Here is a 21,308-nt window from a genome sequence, read left to right as displayed (position 1 = left end):
TTAGCTGGTCCTGAATTCCACAAAACTGCTTGGACCAGGGTCAGCAATTTCAGTGTAGAGGAGCAAGGTTATACTTTCTTTTATGCATGAGAGTTAAAATAGGTCAGCAGATCAGTAGGAGGTGGGAAAAAGTGCTACTCAGATGCCTGCTAAACAGCTGATCACTCCCAGCTTGTGCTGGTATAAGACAGTCTGTCCAGATCCTGTGAAGTTCTGCAGTCAGAAGACAAAAAGCAGCAGGTGCCATGCCTCTCACTGAAGTCTCCCTTAAGATGCTGTAGATCCTGAGTGCAGGTAAACTGTGATCCAACCAGGCTGTATTTCATTCTGTTTTAAATGAGGGATCACCAGTCTCCAGTACAGGCCTTATTTTCAGCAGCCAAAAGGGACACCAGGACAGTTATTCAGTCTTCAGCAAGGAAGACAAATTCTGCATTTGCTTTTCTTACCCATTTGAGAAAATTTTCTAGCACTTTGTCTTGTGTTCTGTGCTCTTCTCTCTTAGCAGGTTATGAGCTTTCAGTGGATTAATAAATACCTTATTGTTACAAGAACCTCTTGCTGGCCCTTAACTTCTGTCCTGAAGACTCGCTCCTACTGACAGATTAAGTTCCTATTTAGAGCTCTTGAAAGACCTGTATATGTCTTTCATGGAATTTTGCTCAGTCTCTGGTGACAGTCTGAACCCCTCATGCCATACAGACTCAGCTGGAAGTGCTTCCCGAGTCCTTGTGCAGTTGGAGGGAGCAGCCTGGCAGGTTGTAGGGGCTGCTGATGGCAGTATTTCATTCTGTGGTAGTGCTGCTTCCCGTGGATTTCAGCTGGGCAGGACTGAGCTGCAGAATTCAGGCTCAGGGCAAGGGGATCCGGGTGTTGGGACCTTTGGGGCAAGGTAGGGCTTATCTTTTATAGCAGGGAGGGTGATGTAAAACTGTCCTAACCAGAACCTGGGTGGTTGTTTTGTAACAAAGGAGGAGCTCCAGCCCAGCTGGGTGAGGATGTTGGGTGAATGAGTTTGTGCTCATTGACAGTACTGGGTGGAACTCTGGCAGCAACGTGTTATTTTGGCTGAGTTTTGTTTTGCAATTCAAACCCTGGAACTGAACTGAAAGCACTAATGTGATGTAAGTTTGCTTGCCTTCCTCCTCCGTCTGCAGAATGAAGTAACTTCAATCACTTTTGTTTAGCATTTCCCAGTCTATCAAAAGTACCTCCTTTTCTAAACTGCATGTCACAGCACCTCCACCTTCTTCTGGTAGCTGGAAAGCCTAGTCCCATAGCATATTGGGGTGGTGTAAAAGAACTAGTATAGCTGTGTGACATTTATCAAAATAAAAAAGCTGTATGGATTGTGCAACAAAACTTTCCAGGGTAGCTTATAACAGGGAAAATTATTCCTGCCAATGAAAGCGGGTTTGTCCAGTGGCTACTAGAGCAGGCATCCAGAACATCCTAGAACTGTCATCTGCTTCTGTTATGCCAATGACTTCTTTTGTTGAGAAAATTAATTTGTTCCTTTTGCTATTTCCTTCAGCCACCATGGTGAAGTTATCTTTCACAAAGATATGGTCTTATGGGGAGAAACACAGCAGAGATTCTGCAGCAGCGGATGCCAGGAAAATTGCAGTGCACAGTACATTAGTACAGTGGGTTGGTTGATGGCAAAACAGCAACACTTCATAAAGCTTTTTATCCTGCACTCAAGGTTGACTTTAGAAACAACCAAACTCTGTGGCCCTGCAGCCAAGCAAAGCTTGCTGCTTTTCACCCAAGTGGAACTCCCTGAAAATTCAGTTTTCCATTCAAGTGGTGTTCTGTAGCAGAAACTCCTCCCTCCTTGCCAAACTGTTTGAAGGTTCTCTAAGCTGGTTTCTGCAAAGACCAGAAATGTTTCATACCCCATCTTGATCCGACCATCCTAACTTTGGACCTGAGCTGACTTCTGGATCCTTCCTTACTTTTCCTCTCCTTAGGTGCCATGCTTTCATTCACTAGCTGTTCTTTTTACAGTATGTTTTTTTAATCACAGTCATTTTTATTACCTGAAGACAAGCTATCAGGGGCTTGTTTATAAGCCCCTGTTATACAGCGAATAGGGCTTCCAACTGACATGCTCTCATGTGGTCCAGGCTCCACAACAGACTTGAAGGAGATCAAGGAGGTTGTCTTTGGGTTGTGAGGGGTATCTCCTGTTGTATACTGTGTAAACTGTGTTTCCTATTGTGTAAATGTTTCAAGTAATTGGAGTGATGACTGCACAGCTTACTTTGGACGATGTGGGGGTTTTTGTTGGCTTTTCTGGTTTGTTTTTGAGAGCCACATGGGGTTAGGGTTTTTTGGTTGATTGGTTTGCATTTTTTTTGTAAAGAGGAGAGTAGGATCTGACCACTGAAAACATATTGTTTTCCATCATCCTTTATTCTCACTGTTGATATGTCTGAAACCAAACCCAAACCAAAACACGCCTCAAATGTAAAGGGACTAGAATCTAAACCTAGATCCAGGCCTGAATTTTGCTAATAGTGTCTGGTATCTGCTGTGGTAGATGAAATCAAAAGCCAAGGTACAAGCTCCCCAACATTAGTCTTTGAGACGTGGTAGTAAATGTGGGCTCCAGAGCCCTTTGTTTACTCTAATTAGAACTACCAGTGCCATGTTCACACTGAGGTTTGGGATTGGTCTTAAATGAAGTAAAATAGAGCAACATTTCCCGGCCATTTTTGGCTCCTTAGCCAATATACCAAGTTAGAGTTGTGCTTGTTTTGATTTACAATTAAATGCCTCGTTTGGTGGGAGGTAAGTATTGGGATGCTAAAGGATGTATAGGGGAGGAAAAAGTAAAGCTTGTGCTGCTGGCCAAACCTCAGTCAGCATTCGACAGCGCATCAGTACGGGTTTATATGTGTGCAGGTATTTGGAGACCTTCGTTCTGTGTCCTTTGCTAGCATTTTACTGAAAGAATCGGTAGTGTAAGCTTTGACCCACAAAGTCAACTTCGCTCTATGCCCTTCTGCAATCAGCAGACTCTTGCCATCTGTGTTGCTTTCTAGGTCTCATTTGAATGCTGAGATGCTTGTCTTGCAATTATTTTCTGTACATTTTATCAGTCTGTAAGTTTGGCAGCAGATCAATGCCTGTACACGTGTATTTGAGGAATCAAAATCCAGAGACAGGCTGCAAATAGAGACACACTGGAGTTTCAGTCATGAAAGCCAGTGCTGGTGACAAAGGATAGTACCGAGAGACTTGGGGGCCTCCTTCTAATTATTTCCACTATTCAACTACCACTTGGTCTTGCATGAGCCAGCCTCCAAGGTCTGAATTGAGGAAGTCTTGGTCCCAGTTATTTGTGTTGTAGACATTGGCTGTGGAAGGAAGGGTGATTCTGTGCTGCAATTCGCCTTCCTCACCATCGGGCTGCCCAGGCCTGGGGATGTGTGTGTATACCCTTGCTCTCCTAAAAGCTGGCACTGCCTCCGCTCCAGGGCAAGTTTCAGGTCGCCTAAAGGGAAGCCAAGCTGCACTGTGGTGGGGACACTTCACTCTAGGGACACCCTAGCACAGCTGATGGCTCAGAAGCTTCTTTGATGCCTGTTACGATGCTCGTGGAGTGGGCGTAATATGTAATAGCCATGCAAGCAGTTAAGTTTCCTCTTACGTCATGTCAGGTATTTATGCTATAAATCTTAACTGCCAAGAGCAGAAACTTTAGCTGCCCCTTCAGCTCCTAACCATTGAAATAGGATCTGCCATGTCTAGTGCTAATGAAAATTTTCCTTCCTTGACAAGTAGATGCTGCCTGATTTAGAAAAAAAGCAGAAAAGTGCTTTTTCAAGTACTTTCTCTGTAATTTAACATCCCTTCAAGGTCTTTCTGTCACTTCTCAAGTGCATCCCATACTAATGCTACCCTGGAGTGTCACTGCCAACCTTTTTCTCTTTCCCTTCCCCAGCTCCAGAGCTGCAGGAAGAGACAGTGTCCTTCGTGATGACAGTGGCAGGGGAGTGACAGGCAGGCTGGGTGGGGGTGGCTGTTGGTGCGCAAGCCTAGTGACAGGATGGGGTGACTAAGAACCAGCTGGCTAATTAAAGCACAGCAGTAGGAGGAGCGAAGTATTTAAGGGTGCCAGAGAGAAAGAGAGATGCCTCCACGAATTTCTTGTTACACTTCAGCAGCCAAGTGAGTGGGCAACACAGTGAAAGGTTTTCTTAACTCTTTCGTGTCTCTCATGGAGTGAAATCAAGAGACTAAGAAAATGGCTCCATTGACTGAAAAGCCTGAATCCAGGTAAGGACACCAGTATGGTTTTTAGCCACAGTTAGTCACATCTACCTCTGCTAGAGCTGCTGTAGCTGAACTCGCAGGACTTTATATGACTCTGGCATATGCTAATATACACTGAGTGGTTAGGTCTGGTGGGGCAGTGCACACTGATTTTCAGAATGCTGCTTTCATCTGGATAGGTATTTCCAGTTGCTGATTGAAAAGAGGCAATGTCAAGAGAGGCACCACATGGGTTTGTGTTCTCATTAAGGAAAATGGGCATGTCCTTGCCTCCTTACCCTAGTGACTGGATCTTTCTCCTAATTATTTTTATGGGAAGGGGAGATTCAATGGAGTTCCTGAGTGCTGATTCTGAGGCAGTTACTAAGAGGAAAGTGAAGAGAATGGATGAAGTGGAAGTCTCAGTGATATATGAATTTGTCTCCTGAGGCTGGAGGAGTCAGAGAGAAGTGAAGATGAGGACTGGCTTCTGGAATGTAACTTTCTGCTATTTCTGGAGACACTTGGAATGTCAGACTGTTGCTTCACCCATCAGTTTGGTTTTCTGCAAGTGTTTTCAGTAGTGAGTAGAGAAGCAATCACTGTGTCCTTCCTTCTAGCATGTAGGTGACTCTAGAGGTAGCACAGTCCAGCAGGACTAGCAAGCCAGCACTCCAGCCTGAATTCCCTGGCAGGCACAAGTTCGTAGTCTGGCCTTGGATGTGTGACAGTGGCTAGCCTTCTGAGTTTTGCTGAGACCATTTTGTGTCTGATATCCAGGCAGATGAATCAGTCCCCTGGCAATTTTTCTAGCATAGCAATACTTCCAGGTTGGCAAAGGCTAAAGAAAATGATCCTGTCTCATTTCAGCTGACTTTCAACTGGGCTTGTCAGAGGTGTGCTGGAAATATTGTATGCCTGGCTCCCCGTGTGCTTTGGTTAGACTTAGCTCTATGTGGTTCTCTTGAGGTTGTTGCAGTTGTGTGTAAATGAGACTAACTCTCAAACTGATTTTTCTTATTCTGAAACCATAAAAAACCAACCTGTAAGACGGATACCTGTAAGGCCCTGTTACACTATGACAGAACAGCTGGTTTTGGATGTTGCGTAGAATAGAGGCCCATATCTTCCATCTCTGTATAAAATAAGACTATCACTTACATGTCTTGGAAAGTATTAGCTGTTGCTTAGGGAGTGTTTGTACAGAGCTTCTGAACAGCTAATGCTAGAAGAGGTCATAATTAAAAATTAACTTTTGCTGTGGTTGCCACAGTGAGCACTCACTCGGGCCTGTGCAATTCCTCTGCCTTACACAACTGGGAATCTCAGGATGTGTCTGGGATGGTATAAGGTGGTCTGTAGCATTAAAGTATCTATAGTATCTGGTTTATATATCAAAGGTGTATCAGAGTCTTTGCTCTACCCTAATTTTTGTAAAATGTTTGTAAACTGGATTTGAACTTTGAGACATTAGTCATTCTCTAATCAGTGTATCTGCTTAATTTAATGCAACTTCCTCTTATTTACTACTTTATTGTTTGAGAGTGCGTGATAGAGGTGAAGACAGCCTTTGTAGCCTTTGTTATACAAAATCATGCAAGAGAAGCTGCTGGATGTTGTTTAGATGATCTAATTGATTTGTATTTATAGAATGCCATTCACTGTAGTAAATGCAATGCAGTGTTTGTGTCCCTCAATCCTGCAGTCAGCTGAATGGATTCATTGTTATACATAATTAGGGCTTCTGGAATTTGGGTCTGTTTATTTACAGCAATTGTTCTGAGAGGCATAAGTGGCCCCATATCAGAGGTGTACAGAGAGTGAGGTGCAGTACCCACAGCACCCCAGCTGCACAGCTCTTACAAGTACTCTCACAGCAGTTTGAACTCCATGAATCCTCCATTTCTTCCAGCTGAAGTATAAAACCAGCATCCTCTTGGCTAGGTGTGGTCATTGCAGATTGAAAGATTTTCCTATTGCAACAAAGGTAAATCAGGTGTCATGGAAATAATTAACCCTTTACCTGTAAATAAATTCCAGTTTCAGTAGTTGTGTGCTCCTTGCTCCAGTTCCTGTGTGAATCTCAGTTAAGTGTCCTGAACAGTCCCAGGTTGTGATATGCTGTTAAGTCATTTACAGCCTTCCCTGGAGCTGACAGCCTCAGAGCTGTGCCCAGTGAACTCCCTTTTATAGGATGTAAATCAGCGTGTTTGTAAAGTTCTTCCATCTATGAGGTGTGATCATATATATTGCAGATAAATTTGAGCAGAAATCTCAACTTCTGCTGCTGTCACATGGTGTGCTTTGTGTCTTCTGCTAAGATGGATATGAGATTTTATTTAAAATGTCCTGGAAAAAATTGGTTTTCTTTCTGGAGTTTCAAAATGTCCGTGTGAGTTGCTTGGTCATATGGGTGTGGCAGAAAGGCATTTGTTTCTTCAGCTGACACCCATGAGACATGGGCCAGGGCTACTGTCACCATATCTCAGCTGTCAAATACTAAAGACAGAGGGTAGTCATGACAGCCTCAGGAGGAAGTCAAAGCCCAGTTACAATGTATTTAGAGTCTATTGTCAGGAGAAGAAATGTTTTTGACTGTAAGGCAGGGATATGAGCAGTTACTTATCCAGGGGGAATTGGTGGCACACCGCATGTCGAGTCTGCTCTGAGCCAGACAACCTTCTGGATGGCTGTTTTTCAAGCCCTGAGTCTGCAGCAGAGCAGGAGGCTGATGGCTCAAGCAGGAGCCACCTTTCACCCCTACAGTCCTCCAGGTATAAGTCAGTGTTGCTTAATGAAGCTTTAGCGGCTGGTGTGAAATTATTCCAGTCTGTTTCTTTGCCAGGAGGTTCCTACAAGCATCAAATCACTATCTGAACTAGCACTAATCATGGAATTCATTTTAGTATACAGGTCAGAGTTAGAATGGACAAAATGAACTGATGTACCTTTTAAACCTTGCTGTTCAGCTGTTGGGCATGTCGGCTGTAGGCTTCGCTCGCTGGCTTTGTGACATTAAGTGGAATTTAGACTTTGGCCTGCCGACCTTTTAAAGTCTTCCACTGTTTGCCAGATTTTAATGAGATGGGTGACAACATGCTGGCCAATTTCTGGAAATGCTTGTTTATGGGCTTGCAAAAGGAAGATTCAGAGGTGCAATTGTTTTCTAAAAATTCATGGATGGGGTGAGTGCAAGGAGGAAGAGCTGCTTAAACAGAAAAACTGTGTTGGCGCAAAACAATTTAGCTGTAGCTGTTCATGAATTTAATTTAGGTTGCAAATGAGGAACAGCATTCATGCCATAAGAGGAATGCGTTCTGGAGCAGGCTTCCAGGAAGAGCAGTGGAGGTGGGAAACTTTAGCAGTTTTAAGCTGGAATATGAAGTGTTCTTGCACAGGATTGTATGACAGAGTTGCCTGCAATAGCATGGGAGTAGGCTGGATGACCCAGGAGATTCTTTTCTGCCCCCTGCTCCACAAGTGGTGACCTTGAACTGAGTTAACTCAGGTTGCAGTAAACTTTGTTTACTCTGAAGTTGATGACTGTAAGATGACTTAGTTCAAGAACATCTCTGAATTCTTAAAGCCACATCTCCTAGTTTACGTTTCCTTTTTAACTTTTATTATTGAGAGAGGCACATTCCTCATATATTGCACGAAAGCTGGCACCTATGTCCCAGAAAACCTAATTTTGCCCATTAGGAAGGCAACAGATGAACACTATATTTAAAGAAAAAAAAGGAAGCAGTACTGCATTTGAAATGTGCTGTGTTGTTTGTTTATTGTAACAGCTGTAAGTTCAATTATTTATAAGAACACTTTATCCAAGCTGGTGTGTAATGAAGCCATTTGTTTCATTTAGTGAGCTTTCAGTGCTCTCTCAGCTGTCTTAGCACTTGCTGAAGAGTGTGTGGAGGCTGTTGCCTTGTACAGAATTCTATGTGCACTACTTGCTTACTCATAGTCTTTTCATGACATTTATTCTTAGGAGCATAATGCCTTCTGAAGGAATAACAGGATGTTCTTTAACCCTTAAAATAAAAATGACAGACTACATATTTCCGTATTCCAGAATAAAAGAATAATGATAGTTGAAGAGAGAGCTGATTGCCTGGGTTAACCTGGGCTGCCTGCTCTATTCTAGTTATTTTCTTTCTTGTCACATTTTATGTGATGCAAGGTGAGAAGTGCACAGAACATGTGTTTTCCAGCAAGTTCCTTTAAGCAGAGGAACCTGCTGGTGGGAGGCACTGGCTGCAGTGCAGCTCTTTGCCTGCTTTCCAGATTTGGGACTCCACATTGCTGACATGGCTCATTGAGCAGGACATTTGGGTCAGGGACACTGATGGCATTGTGAGAAACGGACTGAGCTGGGGTGAAACAAATGAGTGTTGTCAGTGATGTGTAAGACCTGACCAGGTGAAAAGCAAGTTTTGTGATTGCTAATCATACTTTCAGTCTGAAAGCTTACCATTTTTCTGAAAGCCTCAACTCCTATTTTGTATTAGTATAAATAAGAATTTGATTTTTCATTTAAATGCAGCCACAAAGCACTTAATTGTATATATAGAGAGAAAACTTTGAAAATGTGAAAAACCTGAAACTGATAAAATAAAGGAGGAGTCTAAATCTCAGGAATATAAGGGACCAGCACAATAAGTTTTGAATGTTCATCTCATGTCTAGCAATTGTTTTAAAATCCTATGTGAGTCACCGGAGCTGTCAGTAATAACAAGGGAAGAAAGGAAAGGAAGTTACTTTTCCCCACATTCACATTAGACCACCAAAAATAACCACTGCATTCGACTCTTAGCTGAGATACCAGTGACTTAAGAGCATGTGTCCTTGCTCAGAACTACTAATGAGCTGTTTGTTACCCCCTGCCTTTGTAGGGGGTGTATTCAAACCTTTAGAGCATGTGAGATAATCCAGACAGGCTGTACAGAAGTAGTTGCCACTTATCTGCATTCCTCCTAAACAGGCTTCTGAATGCACTGCTCTCTTTTCCACACCAAGTAGGGAAGGGACTGCAGCCTTGGTGAAATGTGCTGGGGGTGAAAGGCAGGAAGGAAAAGTTAAACATCCGTCTAGAGGTAGGACTGAACTGACAAGGAGTTGGTGGATGTTACGTATGGACATTGGCATGTTCAGGGTTACAGTTGCTGGCTCATGGCCTGAGGTATTCGTTACTTTTCATTGTGTTTTGCATGTGTGCAGCTTTGAAGCCTTTGTTGCTATGTCTGTCACATTTCAGGAGAGGTACTAATTCCAGTCTGGCAAGGACACACTGGTTAGCTGGTTGGAGCAGGGGGCAAGAAGGAGACACATGGTTGTTTTGCTTTGGAGTACTTTTTCTAGTCTTTTTCTTTTTTCTTTTGCCTGATCTGGCAGTAGCGAGTTCTCTGTTTTTAATACTGACATGAGGGACCTCATTCTTGGTTCCCTTTGAAATGCTCCCTTCTGAAGTACTGCTGTGCATACTGTATGTGTCTACAGGAATGGCTTGGTCATGTCTACAGAAAGTTCTTGAGGGCAAGTGGGAGCAACAAATAATTCCAGACCCACCTGTTTCCAGGGATAGCCTGTCTGCCCAACCTGACAGGGACTAATTTGTCTAAGGATGTGCCATCCAAATGTTCATAGCACACTGGCTTACAGCATGTACCTTCCCAGCTTACAGGGCAATACTTTGCTGCACCGGCGCTGTGGAGCCAGATGTGTTATCTGTCTGGACTGTCCAGCTGATCCCAAGAGCAGCCTTAGGACTGAGATAGGCCTAACAGGACTTCAGTATGTGGTTTGGGTCAAGTATGTGGAAGACAGGTAGAATAGCTCTGTCTGATGCAATAAGGTGCCAAAGCATGTTCTCAACTGCAAACATGCACCATAATTTTGTCGATCTAAACAGGAGTTATTTCTACTTGCATGCAGCAGATCTGTGTACAGATTCTCAGCTGATCAAAATCAACTTTCAAATGGAGTTTCTGGAGTTAGACCAACGCAGGGGCTCAGGATTGGTTACTCTCACCCTGACCATGTTGAATCCATTTTGTGTATGGGAGTATGCGCTAAACGTGAGTTTGAGTGCTTGGAGGAAGCTGATTCGTAAGTGGACTCTGGATGCTTGTTATTTTAATTGAATTCTATAATTGCTAGTAAGTGTGGGGATATGTAATTTTTCCAGATTCAATCTAGATCTAATGAGTTTGTGCACATCTTCCATTTAATTTTAGCAATCTTCTTTAATTATCACTTCATTTTTATCCTCAAATCGCTTTTTTGTAAAAAGTAACTTGATCTATTAATGCTAAATAATTATGCTTCTTTTTGGTGTGAATTCTTTCCTAAATGCTTTTCTTAAAGCAGTGAACGTCAGTGTTTCACACTGTAAGCAATGTCGAGACTTGAATCAAAAAGACATCACTGAAATCAGTTTTATGGCAGTTGTGATGTCACTGTTTCCAAACAAATGAGACTGTTTAAAAAGGGTGAAGCATGTGGTCACGAGTTTAATCACTCAGATACTGCTGTTGTGGAAGGGGACATGTTGCTCTGGCACAGCAGCAGTGGACCCTGCCTTTGCCTCTTATAGCCAGTAAATCCTCTTTCCTCTCCTGAAAAGGTAATACACTGAATTATTTTTTCCCACTCCTTTTTAATCTTGTGTACCAGAGGAAAGCATTGCAACCTCTTGGGGATGCGTGGAGTGGAAGAAATTTTGTGTTGACTTGCATGAATCCCATGGAAAAGGCCAATGCTGAGTTAAAACATCTGGGATCAGCTTCAGAGAGAGGTTGATCCTGAAGCTGAACTGAGATTTACTACAGTATTGCCCCTTCTTGTGGTTTTCTCCTGGCCCTGTGGAGGGACTGGTATTTATCCCAGTGAGTTTAACATGTAACATTTTTCTGTGTGTAGAAGAGCATGATATTGCTACAAATCTCCTTTAGCTGGATAACATATAATTTTAGACTGTTTCTTTCTGATTTGCTTGAACTAAGGAATCTTTCTGGAATGGAAAAGTATGGAGATCAGAAAGACCACTATTACTAAGTACATTTGTCTACATTTTCAGGCTGTGTTAACCATTACTATTTCAGAGACTCACTTCTAATATGAAATGGTAGAAACAAAAAGCAGGTACTGTGTGGGCAGGCAAAATCGGGCAGCAAACCTTAAACTGGACTCAGTTTTTGTTGTTGACTGGTTTTATACTGCACCCCCCACTCTACATTGTATTTTACTAGGATCAACTTGTAGTTAGGCTGAATCCTGCTGAGCCTTCATGAACCCACAATGTATACTTATGTGGGTATTTTAGTGAAGAAAATATTTAAATAATTAAGTGTTGGCAGCTGTTCCTAGGGTGGCTTGCTGGGAAGCCCAGATATTGTCTCATTTTATAGACTCTTCTGTTACTATACTTGCTTGTTGAGTTTTCTTTCCTTTTGAGTGTCTGCTGAACATGCTTATTATAATCTGGCTGGCATGAAACAAATGCTGGTTAAGAAAGGGGATGCTTGAGGCAGGAGAACAAATTCAATTCCCTGAAGGGAATTTCCACCTCTTACAATGTTCCACTGCTGCCTCCAGTTCATGTAAAAGGAAAAGTATCTCCAACTCTGTTGTTTAGTTTCTTGTTTCCCCAAGCAATTTTCCCTGTACTTCTCAGATTGGGGTTCTTGTTTATGCATGATTTTGTGATTTCAGATGCATATTTCTATTTGTGTCATGAAAGCTGTTAATGGTCTGGAGCGACACTGGATCTCACTTTCTTTGGGGCTAATTTTTTCGGGGGGGAGAGGTGAAGATTGGAACACAAAATTAACAGTCTTTTAATTCAACCTAGGACCTTTAGAGAGTTGAGATATCTTGTCAAACACAGACTTTTTCTGTAGAAATGCTCTTTGGCTATTCAAACCAACATCTGTGACATTGAAACCTGTTTGCTGCAGGTGTCAAGTCCCACAGGAGTGAGGACAAATAGGCCTCACAGTTGTCCTCCACAGACTGGAATCACCATGAAAACTGACTTTTTCTTCTGATCCCCATCTGGTGTTTTTTCTCTTGGGTTGGCAGTTTCACTGCTTTTGGTACCAGGAGAATTAAAGCTTCCAGTTTTCACGTTTTACTTACTGGAGTCTGATCCTGAAGATACCAGCGGCATTGCATGACTGGAAATGATTGGTGCAGAAGTTCATATGCATTTTGACAAGTGCATCTCCTCTGTATTGTTGTATCTTTCAAAGGAGAGACCAGCTTTGGAATGAACAACAGAGTGCCTTGAAATATGGAAAAGATCTAATTTGAAGGTTTTTGTTTAAAGCTTTTAGTGTCACTTTGATTTTTTTTTTTTTATTCTCTTGAAAGGTGATGCACATTTTATATATTAGAAACTAGCCAGTCTTGCACTTTGCCCTTTATAGACCCTTAGACTTAAGTGAGTATCTTTCAGTTTCATATTGAAGATTAGTCTTAAAGTCTGGAAGTAGTGCTTGTATTGGTGGAAATAATCTTTAATTTCTGATAATTATCAGCAAAAAATATACTGGTGCTTGACATGAATCCACTTGACATTTGAAAGTAATTTTTTTTAAGAAACAGTGACTGTTACCTTGGCTCTTGTGTTGAATGTTCAGCATTGTGTCTAGTGCTGTCTGGGTAGACATGAAACATTATGTAATCATTCTGCTTTTCACTTTAAACAGACATAAACAAAATCCAGAAGTGAAAAAGGCAAGTCCCTCTGCCACAATGAGCTCTGGTAAGTCTGTGTTGTTTTCTACTTGCACTCACTGGCCTTCCTTGTTATTACTAGTAATATTCCTGTCTGTTTCTGATGCAATTATTCACATTTGTTGCTGGAATTTGGCCCATAATGGTCAAAAAATAGCTAGAAACATCTTGAACTGGAGTAGGTCACTTTAGCTTATTTCAGTTTGGAATATAAGAATTCATAACTACTGATAACCTGAAGAAATTATCTGAATTTGATATATTTTAGTAGACATGAATACATAGTTTGACATCTGGATCAGAAAAATCACCTGTTCAAAGAAAACCAAGGGATCAGGAAATGGGAGCTGGTTGGGAAGAGGAAAACTTCTGGGCTTGTCTGGGTTACAGGCTAAATCTGAGTGAAAAATAAAGCAGATGCTAGGCTCGAAGTGCCATATATAAGATCTGTAGAATAATATTCCCACTTAATTTTAGCATCTTAGCAAGTCTCAACTGGAGTATCATGTCCTGGTTGGGGCACCACATTTTGAGAAAAATGTGAACTGTTTGAGGAGAGTCCAGAGAAACATGACCTGGGAATTCAGTGTAATCACTGATAAGCTTCCAAGCTGGGAAGCACTGGAACAGGTTGCATTAGGGTGATGCTGGAAGTTTGGAAAAACTCATTAGGCAAACATTTCTTGGCAGTGACAGAGGTAGATTTGTTTCTTTCATGGTTCAGAAATAGGGCTTTAGATGACCTTTGGAGCTCCTTTCTAGCACTGTCTCCTGTGTTTCTCGGAGTTCACAAGAGCCAGTTTTATTCATGTCAGCTGAAGACATGACAGATTTGAAAAAATCTTTCTTGAAAACCACTTCTTCATTTGTCTTTCAGAACATGAACAAATCGATGTTACAAAAACTGTTGTCAATGGGCTGAGCAGCAATGGACAAGAAAAAGGTGGGTTAAGAGCTCCAGAGACACCTCCACAGCTCCCCCCGCATGTCAGCCGGTGATGTGCTTGATTTTCCCGGAAATTCACTACAGCGGGGGCTTCCAAATTTAGTTCACTTGGCGACTGACACAAGAAAAGCCTTGTACTGCACCATGCTAGTAGAAGCAGCATTTCTTAGCTCAACAAGTGTTCTTTGTCTCTTTAAAGTGGCAGGCTGGACTTGCCTCTTTGTATATTTTTAGTGCTGTTTTGAGGAAATCTGTACACTGCTTGTGGTACTTGTGAGCACCTGCGAATCAGTCTCTTAGTGAGTTGAAACAGCATGGGTTTGTGAGTGCCTGTGTGTGAACTGTGTTAATGTCAGGGAGAGGTGAAGGTTTGAGTCTGGGATTAAAGGGCAGGAACTAACCATTTAGGCGATGAAAAGAAATCTAAACAAACCAGTCTTCGTGTTAACATCAGCAGGTTTGCAGTGTGCTTTATAGCTTTCAGTTTAGTATAGTGACTGTGTCTGTTTTGGCAGGGTGATAGTATGTGGGTATGGGTTGCTTTTCTGTTGGTTTAATTTCCTTTCTTTTCCTTTGATGCCTTTTTATAGTGGTTAGTATTTTGACTGCATTGTGGATGGATGAATTCAGTCAGTTTCAAAGCAGAACAGAATCAGGATTGTTTCCTAAACCACAGGATGTTTGATTTGGGATCTGTTGTATTCGTAGGGTCTCTGCTCAGGAAGAAGTATAGAAAGCAGGGTTTGATTTGGGTTCCTCTTTTATAAAAAAAAAAAAAAATTCAACAATCCTATCAAATTAAAAACTAATGATTTTATGAGGCTTGAAAAAATTCTGTCAAGCTTTTTGCCCATTTTTTTGCTTGAGACTCCTTTTCTAGGTTGTGAAGTCTGTGCTTTCCAGTTTTGCCGGGTATCAGAAAGATCTGCCACAAGAGGGGGTGTACACACCACCCTGATGTCAGTGCCTCCCTCAAGCTGGCCCAGTGCTCAGTGTTAGTCTGTAAAGCATTAGAAATGTGGTTCCTCTTACTCCTGATTTTACAGGCATGAAAGAGATGGCATGGAATATGAGGAGACATCTGTCATTTTCCAGCTAATAATACATAGAGGAAGCAGGTTTTAAAGAAGAAAATCCTGGCTCTGCAGAAATCAAGAACACTGGTAGAAATTATTCTGGTAGAGTCATGATATACAAGATGTTTTTCTTGGCAGCTCCTGTTGAGCTTCCCCTCTGAATAGTACTGCCGTTTTCACAACGACCCCTCTTTGTACCCATTGATTTGAACAGTTTTGTAACAATTGCTAGAATTTTGCATAGTGCTATATATGGTTTTCTCCAATGTTACCACATTTAGTATAATTAGTGTGCTAGCTGATGAAGTCAGGTAGAAATCTCTTCAATTTACTGTTTATATGGATGGATTTTTTTTCTGAAGTAGCTATATGGATGCTACCCTTTGGCATGGGACCTTTTTCAAGATTATTTCACTTCCTTCTGTTGTTGCACTTGTAAAAAATGAGTGATAAAATTCAGAATTCATGTAATGTAGCTAGTTTAGTGTTCTTCTCTCAACCTTTCAGTATTTGGGTTTTTTTGCTTTATTTTGTTTTACTGAACCATATTAATGTCTTACTTAACAGTTTTATTTTTGCATGTAGTGTACCTGAGTTTAAACGATTACACTAAAATTTTTCGGTGGCTTCTAAAAGCTAATGCTTCCAGATTCTTTTTCCTGCACCATAGTGGCAATCAGCAGTTAGTCCATTCAATAAGCAGTTCTGTATGCTGCATAAAACAGACACATCCTGAATTAGGGCAAACGAATGGATATTTTTAACGGTTGCATCATTGCTCTCTAGACTGCTTTTGTATTTGAAATTTCCTGCTATTGTGTCTCCAAGTACGTTAGAGAATTTTGTGGCATGCTTCCCAAATTCTGTTCTTTCCTTTTTGGATGTGCCATTTACACTTTTGTGTTTGCAGCTGTTGATGTCCCTTTATGTACACGTTCTATTTCTGCCGTTAAAATAATCCCTGTGAAGAAAGTGAAAAGTTCTCCTCACCTAGTGCTGCCTACAGGTATCTTCTTCCTTCCTCCCCTGCCATGCATTAGTTAGTGATCATTTTCTCTCTGCTTCACCCATATGCTGTGGCTAATTCTCAGCTTCATGTTCCTCTCACTCCTCCCAGAGCTGCAGATTTCATCAGTAGGTAATGCAGTTAACTCTTGATGGCACCATACACTGTTCTCAATTATGCTGCTCTTCTGCAGACATGACTGTGTCTACTTGAATCTGGGATCATTGTAAGCTCTTTTACTAATGCTTGATTGTGAAAAATATTATTATTATAGACTCATTTTGAACCAAACTCCTGAAGAACCAAAGAATGTTTCCTGCGTATCATTGGTTTTTATGAAAACAAATGGTTCAAGCATGGTTCAACATTGGTGGCATGGTTTTGTTTTTCTGTACAGGCACTGAATTTAATCCACATGTGAAGAAGTAAGGATGTTAGGCTGTCATGCCCTCCCCAAGCACATGCTTCCCCACTAGAAGTACAAGATTATTCTTGTACTTTGCTGGATTTGGACAGTCAGACTAGTGTAGCTGATACCTCTTGTCTCTCCTAATCTGTCACACATGTACTTTGTTGGACTAGTACAGTGCTAATGTCCTGTTTATTACTATCTGCTGGATTTCTATACTGAGAGATTCAGATTCTTGTTTTCTGTCATTTCACCTAAATTGTGAGGGAATTCATCACTCTAGGCATTTTTTTTTCAGCTCCCAAGGTGAGATTGTCTGGCAAGATTTTATTTTCAAATATTTTCAAAGCATTTTAATTTTTTTGAGTTCAGAGCATTTTTTTTCTGGCTCTTATTCTTTTGGTTCAGTATGCAGGTTTAACCTCTTGTATGGAAAATAAAAAGAATGCATTGATTCCCAAATTTGATTCTCCTCCCATATAATGAAGATTGTTTTTACATGTCACACATGTTGAGCTCTGTTTCCATTTCTCTCCAGTGCCTGTGAAGCAAATGTAGGCATGGGGTTGTAGGAGGGCAGCTACCCTGCACTCTTTGTGGATGTTTATATCAGGCCCAGTAACTCCCAACATCGTGTCCATGCTTTACAGTTACAGCACTCTTAGAACTGGAGTCTCGGAGCTTAAATCTTTGTCCTGTGGTTTGAAAGTGAGTCCATAGAGTCCTTGGGCTGTATGTTGTGCCATGTGGATGGGAATGATAGCCAGAACTGCACTCTTGGGCAAAAGGAATCCTGACCCTACATGAATCATGCAAAAATCAGTCAGAGAAGTCGACTTCTATTTCACCAGGAATGTGGGTGACCTTAAGTTGTGATCAGTTGTGGTATATTTAAGGATCAAACAGCTTTTGATACATCTGGGTGGAAAGTCTTTCCCCTCACAGAGGCTGCCTCAATTAGCTAAAGGCTAAACTATAGGAAAGTATCCTCTGACTTCTTACTTACTCCATCTTTTTTGTAGTCCTAAGTACGGGTCTGAAACTGTACTTTTTGTGAAATCCCTGAAGCATTGGAAGCCCATGTAAAGGCTTGAACAGTGGAGATGCCAGCACAGAGGGCTTTCAGTGAGAGCCAGGAGTTTGGCATTCATTGAATTTTTCCTCTTACTGCTGTTGTCCATCTGGCATATTGATTTTTCTCCATATTGTGGCCACACTGGCCATGGTTTGTAACCTTAGCCAAGGTGTTACCATGGTCTGTAAGCACTGTACTGGTATGGATTTGATGGGGCATTACCTTGCTGAAATCAGCCAGGGAATACTGATCTGCACAGATGTGGGCTGTTGCCTGGACAATAAACAACAGCCTTTGCTCCCTCCGTCCAGTCTGAAAGCATAATTTTTGTTACAATAGCAGTTCCTAGAGAGGAGCTGCATCCTTCCCCATGCAGAGACAGCATGATCCTCAACCCATAAAAATAAAAATTATTGTGTTGTCCCTTGTGTAATGCATGCACTCAGTACCTCTTCACGCTCCCTGTGCAGTCATGGTAGGGCTGGTATTTCTACGTAGGTAAGTGAAGTCTGATGGCAGCTGCAGGGCCACTAATGGTGCATGAGGAGAGGAGGTGATGTGTCCTTCTATGGAAGTAGCCTAGAGAAACAAGACACTTTTTAGGCTTATTATTTCCAGAGGTATCTTAAAGGAGACAACTCTCCAGAAGCATTTTAAGTAGGGGGAGAAAGATAGATAGCTTTGAAGTACTGGCTTGTTACTACTTAATAGGATGACAGGAGGAGAAAACCCAAATCATGGACTGAAATACACAAAGGTAAGCCTGCACAGAAGTTGTGCTGAACTGTGCCTCAGCAAGGATGCTGGCACGATCTGGTATCTGGCTCACAGGTTGATCTGAATAGGCATATGTTAAATCTCCTTCTGATTTTCAGGATTTGGCTTCCTGTGTCAGAAGGTGCAACACTGCCATGCAATGAGGAGATGGCAGGGCGGTGGCTTGCAGTGCCTTGCTTTTAAATGGTATTCAGCATCATTACAAGATTTTACCTTCCAGTGGTCATAAGTATTTCTTTTTTCCCCCCCCGCTTTCAGTGCTCCACAAAAGGCTTTTTTAAGCTTTGGCACACAAAGCGTGTGCATTATGCCACTGGGACATCCCTATAGAAGAGCCACAGATGTAATGGTAGATTGTCCTTGCTAGCACAATGTCTCTGTACAAAGTAGAACAAAAAAAGCAAATGGACCTGTGATATTTGGTTCAAACACTCATTTTTTCCCCCTACTTTCTTCTCTCTGTTGCACCAACTCAGAACTTAACTGCTGCATTCATTGATTACATGAATAAAAAACTGCTTTTATTTCTCAATGCTTTAAATACAGAGCTATTCTTCATCTGCACAAACATTACTAGATTGATTCACCTGGAGGCAGCCATGCTAAAATTACTCTAGAGCTCTGATGGCTCCTGATAGCTTTGCATCATCCCTTTCTATGTGTTTCTTCTGTGCATGTGCATTTCCTGTAGAAATGGATCCCACGAAAGTCTGCAGTGGAAAAGGAGCTGTAACCCTCCGGGCAACTCCATCCTATGAAGGGAATCGGAATATCACTTCACCATGTCCTCAGGATGTTGAGCAACCTGAAAGTAAGTGGTAGAAGGTTAACTGGAATCTTTTACTCATAGTAATCTCAAGACAGGTCAGTCCAGGGTCTTGAGCTTACTTTATAACTATGGTTTAAAGCCCAGAATTCCAGAGCATAGTTGGAAACCTCTTGCAAGGACCAGACCAGTAGAGAGACTGACTCCTAGTGCAGGTTTCATGACCACTCAGTTATTGACTTAAGTTTGTCAGGAGCACCAAAACTCTCAGTTCTTTTCTTTCTTCCCCTCCCCCCACCGGTGCCCCCGGCTTGCCTATGTCACCTCCTTTTATCCCAGGCATGAGGTGGAACAGAAAGAAGCTGAGGGTGCTACTGGCACTGCAGCATTCAGCTGGGTTGTCAAGGAAGCGGGGATAGCATCCCCCAGACAGACAGCGCCGCCAGAGAGCTCTGCCGTCTTTCAATAGCAGATGTGTAATTACTTAATTGTAGGAGACAGGCAAAGCATAACAAACCTGGCCAGTGTCGTGGGTCTGGCAAAGAGAATGAAATCCCAAAGGCAAGATGCCGTTAAGGGGGAGGGGGTAAAACTTGCTCTTGAAAGCAAAGCATACATCGTTTCTGACTGTATTGTTCAAGAAAGGGCAATTCCATTAATTCTAGCCCTAATGTGCCACTTTCGGCTCTGTCTTCTCCCGTTCTGCTCCACCCGTGACCTACCCTCTCTTTATGCTTGCCTTTCTCTGTTTCTTCACTCCTACCCCCTACTGTTGCCTCTCTCCTTTCTGTTGATGGCTTCATAAATTTCTAACAGCTTGAATGGCAATAGGCCCATTGCTATGGAAATCAGCTCATTAATACTTCTTTTGCTTACTCTCTCAATCACTTCATGAAATGTACTTTGGAGCTGCAAGTGATTTTGCATATAACTTAAACAGCAAAATAGGTACAGGGTGGGGAGGAGCCCAGTGGGAAGTGGGTAAATATGTGATGAGACCGCTGCACATAGCTGCAGGGACTGTGTTGTAAAGTGGTGTTATATCTTACAGCTCCCTTCATGCACTAAGTCTGCAAAACTTGATCTATTTGTTGGTAATCCTTTAGCTCAGTCACATATAGTGATATTGTTAAGGATAGATATGTCTTTATAATCTGAATACAGGGTCCCTACATTTCCAGTAATTTGTGGTGTCTGGATGTCAAGCTGCAGCTTTAGAAAGTAGCTAGCTGGGCAGCCTTTTTGCCTCTGAAATAAGAATGTCAGTGAACAATTGTTTCTTCATTGCTCTGAATGAATTGCCTTGTGTTTACAAAGGTCAGAAACAAGGAGGACATCATGTTTAGGGTTGGTCTCTATGGTAATTACACAGCCCTGTCAGAAAGCATTTTATGTGTGAAATGAAGTAGCTTGACTCTTAACTTCAATTGATACATGTTTTCTGGAAATATAATGGTTTATTTTTTTCCCCCTTTCTTTTCCTCTATGCCTATCCTCCACCCCTATCTTCTCTGTCCCTCCTTTCTGTGAAACACTTAGGTCTGGAGCCAGAAAACTCAGAAACAGGTATAAACATTGGCTGCTTCTGTTGTTACTTCTGTTGCTTTATTGGAATTATTTCTTGTTGCCTGGGGGAAAAAAAGAGAAAGAAGGGAAAAAAGGAAGAAAAGAGTCCCCTCCTTTCACTTATCCTGCAGCTGGAGGGAATCCTTTGTGATGTGAGTTTTCTTTCCCCTCGCAGATGATTGGAGGTCATCGTCTAACACTGATGCCAATGGGGATGCCCAACCATCATCTTTGGCTGCCAAGGGTTACAGGAGTGTGCGTCCAAACCTTTCTTCAGACAGCAAGCCACAGGTAAGTCTTTCTTCTGTGACCCTGAGGGTGATCATCTGGGTTCAAGCACTGGATTCATGATCAGGAGTCTTGGGTTGAACTCCAAACTTGGCTGCAGATGGGTAAGTTGCTGTGCCTCAGCTTTTTCTGCGTTTAAAATGGGGGTGACACTGATGTCAGCAAAGTGTTGTGGAGCTCGTGTATTCAGGCACACCACAGCATTTCCTGGGTGAACAAAGGAGGAGGACAATGCAAGAAGAAAGGTGAAGTAATCATCTGTAATTATTTTGTATTTTATGTTGGTTTATTTCCTAGAAATTGCTGCAGGCTGAAATCAGAGTTGCACCCGACATTAAAAATAAAATATTGGGAAATGCCTTTCAGTTTTAACACTGTAACTGATAGACTGCAACCAGGG

General features: G+C 42.0%; 1 protein-coding gene across 13 annotated transcripts in view; it reads left to right on the top strand.

Annotated features, from left to right (window-relative positions):
- Positions 1–4,124: 4,124 nt before the first annotated feature.
- Positions 4,125–21,308, top strand: part of SORBS1 (sorbin and SH3 domain containing 1) — a 75,112-nt gene continuing 57,928 nt past the window's right edge. For 3 of the 13 annotated variants that reach the window (XM_032117052.1, XM_032117050.1, XM_032117049.1), the window contains exons 1-7: positions 4,127–4,287; positions 12,972–13,027; positions 13,877–13,942; positions 15,932–16,027; positions 18,980–19,099; positions 20,594–20,620; positions 20,796–20,911. In XM_032117052.1, coding sequence (XP_031972943.1) covers positions 4,256–4,287; positions 12,972–13,027; positions 13,877–13,942; positions 15,932–16,027; positions 18,980–19,099; positions 20,594–20,620; positions 20,796–20,911 — 513 coding nt within the window. In that variant the 5' untranslated portion in view covers positions 4,127–4,255. Of the gene's footprint in view, positions 4,288–12,971; positions 13,028–13,876; positions 13,943–15,931; positions 16,028–18,979; positions 19,100–20,593; positions 20,621–20,795; positions 20,912–21,308 lie in introns of all 13 variants that reach the window. The other 10 variants (XM_032117057.1, XM_032117055.1, XM_032117054.1 and 7 more) reach the window with 8 other exon arrangements.

This window comes from Corvus moneduloides, chromosome 8 (genome assembly GCF_009650955.1).
Source record: "Corvus moneduloides isolate bCorMon1 chromosome 8, bCorMon1.pri, whole genome shotgun sequence".
Taxonomy (NCBI): Eukaryota; Metazoa; Chordata; class Aves; order Passeriformes; family Corvidae; genus Corvus; species Corvus moneduloides.
This window is presented reverse-complemented; position numbering and strand designations above follow the sequence as displayed.